Source organism: Phlebotomus papatasi, chromosome 3, assembly GCF_024763615.1.
Source record: "Phlebotomus papatasi isolate M1 chromosome 3, Ppap_2.1, whole genome shotgun sequence".
Classification (NCBI taxonomy): Eukaryota; Metazoa; Arthropoda; class Insecta; order Diptera; family Psychodidae; genus Phlebotomus; species Phlebotomus papatasi.
Genome location: NC_077224.1, coordinates 73770534 through 73778302, shown reverse-complemented (window position 1 = coordinate 73778302; position 7769 = coordinate 73770534). Strand labels below are relative to the sequence as shown.

The 7769-nt window shown below is 32.3% G+C and overlaps 1 protein-coding gene across 2 annotated transcripts in view; it reads right to left on the bottom strand.

Annotated features, from left to right (window-relative positions):
• Window positions 1-3323: 3323 nt before the first annotated feature.
• LOC129807332 (arf-GAP domain and FG repeat-containing protein 1) overlaps window positions 3324-7769 on the bottom strand; it is a 56826-nt gene continuing 52380 nt past the window's right edge. For both annotated transcript variants that reach the window (XM_055856528.1, XM_055856527.1), the window contains one exon: window positions 3324-4391. In XM_055856528.1, the coding sequence (XP_055712503.1) occupies window positions 4356-4391 (36 nt within the window). In that variant the 3' untranslated portion in view covers window positions 3324-4355. The remainder of the gene's footprint in view (window positions 4392-7769) is intronic.

Below are 7769 nucleotides of genomic sequence, written 5' to 3'. Positions count from 1 at the left end.
TTCGAACTGTCAAATTAGTAAAATTTTAGTCATTCTGCTGATCTGTGGGGGAATTCTGTAACAGCGATAATGTCATATGGCGCAATTAGTATCGAATGACCATTGCAAGTAGCGATATGAAGCTTTCAGTAACTGATAAGTCGGACTTTTAATTAATTCTTCCGAATTTACCACGTAAAAAAATTTAAATTTGTCATATGACATTGTCATAGGGTCGAATGAACACCTCTTTGACAGGGAACCCATATTGACACTTTTGTCAAAATATTGAAATTTATTTAATGTACCGTCGTTGCGGGTGACTTTGCACGTTTTTTCGCTGTTTTTCAACTTTACCCTTTAAAAGTGGACAGTTAAAGTGAAATGAGGGGGGTAAATGGGTAAAATTATTTGTATTCAGTTGTTAATGAATGGATTTTGTGCCACTAGCATTAATTTTATAAAATTTTACTATGTTTAAAAAAATCAAGAAAAAAGGCTTGTACTTGGGATAAGGTGCGGGTGACTTTGCACTATTTAATAAATACTAAAAAATCAACAATTTCTGATAATAAACGAAAATGAAGATCTTCACATCTAAGGGTAAGATGCACGAGATCTACAAGATGACGTGGTCGCCCTTGATTTGACGTTTCTGTACGCCATTTTGAATAACTGTCAAAACCTAAAACTGATCCAATTGGGTTGAAATTTTAATATGTTGTGGCTGATGTTAAGGCCTTTTCAGAACATATTGCTCCTTGGAAATTACAAGGAGCCATCTCAATCTGAGCCATTTTTCAGGAGACAGCATGAAAGATTCAACTTTGTATAAATAATTATATCAATTAAGCATGTTAATAAAAACAATTTAATCCTTTTCTATTTGTATGAGCATTATTATAAATATCGAAACATACATATTTTTACCTTTCAAAGTATGTTTTTTTTATGAGTTAGCTCTTTGTCATTCTAAATGATGCGCAAATTTTCATGAAATTAGAATGACAAGGGATCAACTTGCTTGAGTAAGTCCCTTGTTTCACAAAAATTTGAACGGTAAATCTATTTTGTGCCCCATGACTTCAAACAAAACCGCGAAAGCAAAGAGTAAAATTTTGAAAAACTTTTCTAGTAACGAAATTTATTGACTCATATCATCTGAAATTTTATTAAATTTTCTGTCTGAGTGCATTAAAATCTCAAAATCTGCAAAAAGTGAGTTGGCCCCTTGTAATTTCCAAGGAGCGATATCTATGTTCCAGTCTACGTTAAGCATTTACCTAGATACAGATGCTCAAAGTTTAAAATTTTGAAATATTCAAATTGTGCGATCTTTGTTTCCTAATTCTGAATTTTAAAACCTAAACAAAATGCATCAGTAACCATTGAAAATGGTTAAGGCTTTTATTTTATTTATTTATTTACTCTTACATAATTTAAAAAATAAATGAAAAGTGCATTAATTTATTTATTTTTGTATTTTTTCATCATTGTAAAACAGATTCAGATCCTCAAATAACATGCTGTTATAAAGAAAAACAATACTTTTCTTTTTGTTTGTTCGTTAAATCTCATCGCCTAACGATACCGCTGCCTTTTTTGTGATGGTTTCGATAAAAGAAGCTCCTGATAGTTCTGTATTCATGTCTAAATTTTGAACTTGGAACCCCAGTATCTAGAAAATCGCTTGACCTACACCTTATTTTATGTATGTTCTGAAAAGGCCTTGATATCAGCTATAACATACTAAAATTTCAGCTCAATCGGATGAGATTTTTGTTTTGACAGTTATTCAAAATGGCGGACAGAAACGTCAAATCTTGTAGATCTCGATCATTTTATCTTAAATTCCCCAAAAAATTGGATAGTTTTTAGACAAATACTTCTATAATAAAGCTTTAGAAAGACCATTATATGCAATTTTATAACATAAATCATGCGTTCTTAGGAAGATAATAGTGAAAAAAGTATTTTAATAAAAATAATGAATAAAATCGAAGTGGATTATTCTAGCCAGATAAATTTAGAATAGATTTAGGCAATTTACTGCTGTGAAAACGATTTTGGAATTTCACCAAAATTTCCTATTCGTCATTACTTTAACACTTTTTGGGTGTAAAAATATATCAACATTTTTTAATGTTAATTTTACACCTTTTAAGGGTAAAGTCAACTTGAAAGAAGGGTAACTTTAACCCATAATACACCTAAAAAGGGTAATATTTACACCGTTTTCGGATCAATACTGCAGGGTAAAATTAACATTAAAAAATGGTTCTAACAACGGCCTCTCTGGCTTGATTTCATGCGGTACCACATTAAATGACAATTTTGGTAATGCAACAATTACCTTTTCCTTACTTTCTATTTCTAATTTGGTAAGAAAATGCTACTTGGGCTATCAAAATAATTACAGAAAAGGTACTTACGGTGACAGTTGGAACTGTGAATTTTCCCTTTTGACAGCGGAAAGAATCTCCGCTTCCTGAAAGCCAAAAGAGTCTTATCGTTTCTTTCCTTGGTGAGAATTGCGTCGTGTGCAGAGGCAGAAGCAGTTGAAGGGGAGGAAAAAAGTGGAAGGAAGATTTCACAATTAGTTAACACATGGTTCAGCAGAAAATGATGCAGGGTCCTCGAGGCGTTTTGGCTGTTTTTCAGCACTCTTCAATCACGTGTAAAACCTCTCAAAATCTCCAACACTCTCTTATGCAAATTCCCAAGCGTAGTCCGTGAAGCATCCTCCGTTCAGGATATCCACACTCAAGTGTCTTTCCTCTTCGATTCGAGAGGGAAAATGGGAGAATGTCGCAGATAGAACCAGGGACAAAAGGGACAAAAAGGAAGAGTAGTAAAAGTGTTTTTTTTTTGTGTTACTTGTGTCCAATAAAAAATATCATTTTTTCATCTATATTAAAAAATAATAAAATGATTAACAAAACAAATTTACAAAGTATTGGTTCAGTTTTCTTGTTCGCCTAAAAGAGATTCCTAAAAAAAAAGAAACAAAAAAAAACTATAAAACAAAAAGATGGAAGGAAAAGCAATAGATTTGTGTTAAAGTATTTTTTTTTAGAGATTTAGTTCATGTGAAAGATTTTTTGTTGGGTTTTTTTCTTAGTTTTAAGAGAAAAAAATTCTAAATAATTCATTTATATTTTAATATATTTTAAAAACTTTGGAATATTTTTTTTCTCTTGCTGTTTTCATTTTCTTTTAACTTTTTCTACAACTTAAAATTTATCTCGTATTTTTTTTTAAATTTTTATTTCTCTTGCAACTCCTTTTTTTATTTTTTTTTTGATCTTTATGCCCCGTTTTATCACTTGGGATTTTCTCTTGTATTTCTTGTTCTCACAAATAATTTTCCTTGTTTTTTTTTTATTAATTTTTTTAACTGGTACGAAAGTCATTGACTTTATTCCACTTTTATTTAATTCTTATATAATTTTTCATTATATTTTTTTTGTCACATGCTAAAATTGTATAATGTACAAATATAAATAAAATAGCCTACATTTTCATCTGGACATTGTTTTATCAATTTCTTTGTCATTCTATTTTTAAATGTGATTTCCTTTTTGATTTATTTTAATAAAATTCCTAAGACGGAAATTGAATAAATTTAATCAATATTTCTCTTCTAAACCTTTTAGAGCACACCTTTGCATCACTTTTTAAATCCTCCTTTCTTTCTCTTTCCTACGTGATTTTCTTCTTTTTTTTTTATTAAGGCCACAAGCAATAATAATTTCATTTAATATTTCTTTTGTATATTTAATCACTTTTTTTTCTCATCGATCTAATATTTTGTAAAATATTTCTGTGGACATTTCTATCGATTATTTTCTTCTAAAAAAAAAAGAATTATGAAAATTCAATGTCACGGAATTAATGTCGAATTTACGAAGAGCGATTAGTTTTGAAAATCTATCATCTTCATCTAAAAAATTGAGCATAAACTCGACGGTTTTCTTCCCAATAAAAATACATCTTCATGCTTTCTCCCTTAATATTTTCCCTTCCAGGAAAATCTTTCTATTTCATCACCAAACATTCATTGAATATTTTTCATGCGAAACTCTTGCGTTAAAATTTCTCTCATTTTTTCCTTTGTTTTATTTTTTTCAAATATTTAAAATGTGACGTGCAAGATAAATGAACTTGAGCTTTTTTTTTGGTGTATCCCAGTTCTAAATCCATCCTTTTCATATCAAATGAATACCTAATTTTATCATTTTTAATTGATAATAATAAAAAAACAAAAAAAAGAGAGAATTGTCGAAAGTAGACTTTTGTGAAAATTGTCCATTGTTGTTGTTCCTTTTGTTGTTGTTGTTGTTGTTACTGAGGGCACTTCCCGATGGCTTCAGAGTTCATAAAAATGGATTAGTTGAATGGGTGGAAGTGGTCTGAAAGACAAAACACCGGCAATCAATTATAAATTTGACAATTGTCAGAAGAAAAATGAAAGCGCAGGAATAGTAGTAAAAATTGCAACACAAAAATTATTTATCAGTTCATAACCGGTTCATTACCGATTCATAACCGATTGGAGTCGGTTGAATCTTGTCAGGTATTCCAAGACCTTTCCAACGAACCTAAACTTGCTCGAATCGGTTGAGAAATACACCTTCAAGAACCTTTTTAACTTTCGAACTTGAGCGGAAAGCGTAAAAAGTCTGTAGATAATGTCCTGTAGGGGAATTCTGTAATTTTCGTGGCATTGTCACGCGTGAGTTCGAAACCTGATAATGCCATTCGAGCTTTTTTTGTCATATCACATGAGTTCGAAAATGCAATTCATTGAATTTTTAATGAAATTTCTTTACTTGATGATTTTATGAAAATATAGTACATATTGATTGATTTGTTTAACAAAATTAATTGTCATTTGAATTGCTAGAAAACTAAAATATGTGACAGAATCGCATTTTCGAAAAAAGCTCTCCTAAGATTCGAACCCAATTTGTCATATGGCATTGCCAGAGCGTTACAGAATTCCCCTCCTTGTTAACAGTACATTGCATAAAAGTGCATAATATTGTTGCGAATTCGTGCCGGAGACCACGATAGTAGGGAGGAAAACAATAGCCAAGGAGTTAAACTCAACAACATTTAATTTACTTCACTATTTGACAGTAAATTCACGGTACCCTGTATTCGATCGGCTGCAAAGTTTCACGGTAACAGAAAATTCCCTGGAATTTATCTTCTACTTTTCCGCGAGAGTTTCCGTGGAAATAAACGTTAATATTCCGCTTGGAATTCTGCGGAGTTATCAGCTTTTTTTCGCGCGGATTTCCTGGAAAAAAAAGTCCGAGGAATTTTCCTGCAACATATCTGAGAGCATTCCCTGGAAATTTATTCAAAATTTCCTTTGAATATTCCGAGTATATTTTCTGGTATATTTCCGGTCAAGACTCCATGGAAGTAAGCGCTAAAATTCTGCAATTATATTTCGCCCTAACGCTATAATTCTTACGAGCTAGACATACTCAAATGAACGATATGGTAGCAATATTTTCAATTCAAAAGTAGAACAATTGAGTGTTCGTCTGATAGATGAACACTCTCCAAGTTCTAAGCTGCCAATTGGCACTGTTCGTCCATATTTGTGGATGTTTTTTTTCTAGAAATTTTCTATGAAAGTTCCATGAAATTTTTGGAATTATTTTGAAGAAAAATACATTTTAAAAATCCACTGGAAAAGTCGTGGAATTCCGTAATATTAAACCACGGAAGCCTCTAAGGCCGTTGCATGGAAATTTCCACGGAGAATTTCGTGGAAATAAAGAGGATTTTTCCAAATTTTTAAAGGGCTGACTGCCGATTATACGCTAATAATCCTTACTGTGTTATCACACTTGCACATTAAAGTTTTAATATGATTTACATTGATTGTCGCTGGTGAGAGGCCAAATGTGTATGTGTAATTTGTGTGTTTGAATCATTTTATATTCAAAATTTGATCTATTTGTTGATAAAAAGGTAAACTTGGCCCGCAAAATTTGATATAAATTGATTTATAGCATTAATGCGAAAAATTAATGAGATTTTCTCTTTAATTTTTTAATGTGAAAAATATTTATGCTTTAGGTAAATTTAAACTTATTTTTGCAGGCCAAGTCCACTTCTTTATCAATAAATAGAAAAACCCCAAATATTAAGTGACTCAAAGACACAAATAACATATTTGGACGCTCACAAGCGACAATTAATGTGAATCACATTAAAATTTTAATGTGCAAGTGTGATAACGCTGTTAGGAAAAGCCGTGGAAATATTCGTCAGAGAAAAGTCCATGGAAACTCGCGGACATTTCTTATTAGATGGTCCAATACAGAGTTCCGCAAACGTCCATGGACCGCTAGGAATAAATTTAGCGTCAAATTCCATCTCGGAAGCTTAGGGTAAGTGCTCATAATTTTGGACAGTTTCTAAATTTGGACACTTTGAGGGTAAAATTGGACACTAAAAATAAATTGATTAAAATGATGGATTTTTATTCCAATATTTGATGAAAAATTAATTCTATCTAAATATTTGTTCTTTTTGGAAGATTTTGACACTAAATACGTTAAATTTTGAATATGATTTGAGTTGAAATTGCTTTGTTGAAAATTCAGTGTGAGCAATTGCTTACGAGAAATGTGACAGAACTTCGTGGCTTACTTCAGTCTTATTTAGTTTTGGTGAAGTACTAACAAAGTTTGTTCGCTGTTTTTGAGTGATATTATTGAATATTCATTGAATATTGTGTTGATTCACGTTACTGATGATTTGTACATTTGACCTGAAGTGAGATTTGCCTTGTGAATTATATTTTTCGTGTGAAAAATGGGAAATTTTTTAAGACATTCACCAGTGAGGTGATGATTCTTATTTTGGACAGGTGTTTTTCTCACGAAATTTCGTGAAGTTTTAGCTTTTGTGATGACTAGGTTAGACAAATGCCTGGAGAAACAAAGGAGCATCATCTCTACGAACGAGTTGTAGCGAGAAATGCCTTGAAAGGCTCCCGGAAAGGTCAGGGAATGAGCGAATCTGCACGTACTTGGAGTATCGAAGTCAACTCACTTTAATGAATGATATGGAAAGTTTCCGGGCTTCTGTGACATTCTACGTTTCCCTTACATGAACAGGAAGAGGACTTGGTAAGATTGGTTCATGAAATGAAGAACTATGGGCATCCTATTGAGGCGGATTAACTGTCCAAATTTACAGCCAAGTTGGATAAATTAATAAACAAGTTGTCCAAAATAAGAGCCAAAGTCACCTCTACATATCAATTCATTTTTAAACGTATTAAAACTAATTTTAATAAAAATAAGTCGATAAATAGCTTGCTAAGTTTCTAAACAACCCTTCTGAAAAGAGAGTAACAAGAAATGTCAATTAGTATAGAAAATATCGCACTTCAAACTTGGAACTTCGATGCTTATAAGCAGACTGTCCAAAATTATAAGCACTTCCCCTACGCGAATTTTGAGCGGTAAAATCCAGGGAATTCCACGCGGATTTTCAGCGGTAAAATCAGCGGACATGGCAGAAAAGACTGCTGGAAATCCAGTGGAATCGCTGCGGCCGTTGGCTATAGGGTAATCTCGTGCAGCTGTAAAGCGCACAGAGGAGGGAATTTGTGCTCTAGAATGACAGGGTGAAAGTTGCGCAAGCAGGATAGATGTAACAAGCTTGTTCACTCACTCGAGCGCGAATGATAAACTTACTTCATTGCGAGTATGAGTTGCTCACATGAATTATAGCGGTAAATTTAAAATCACCCAAAG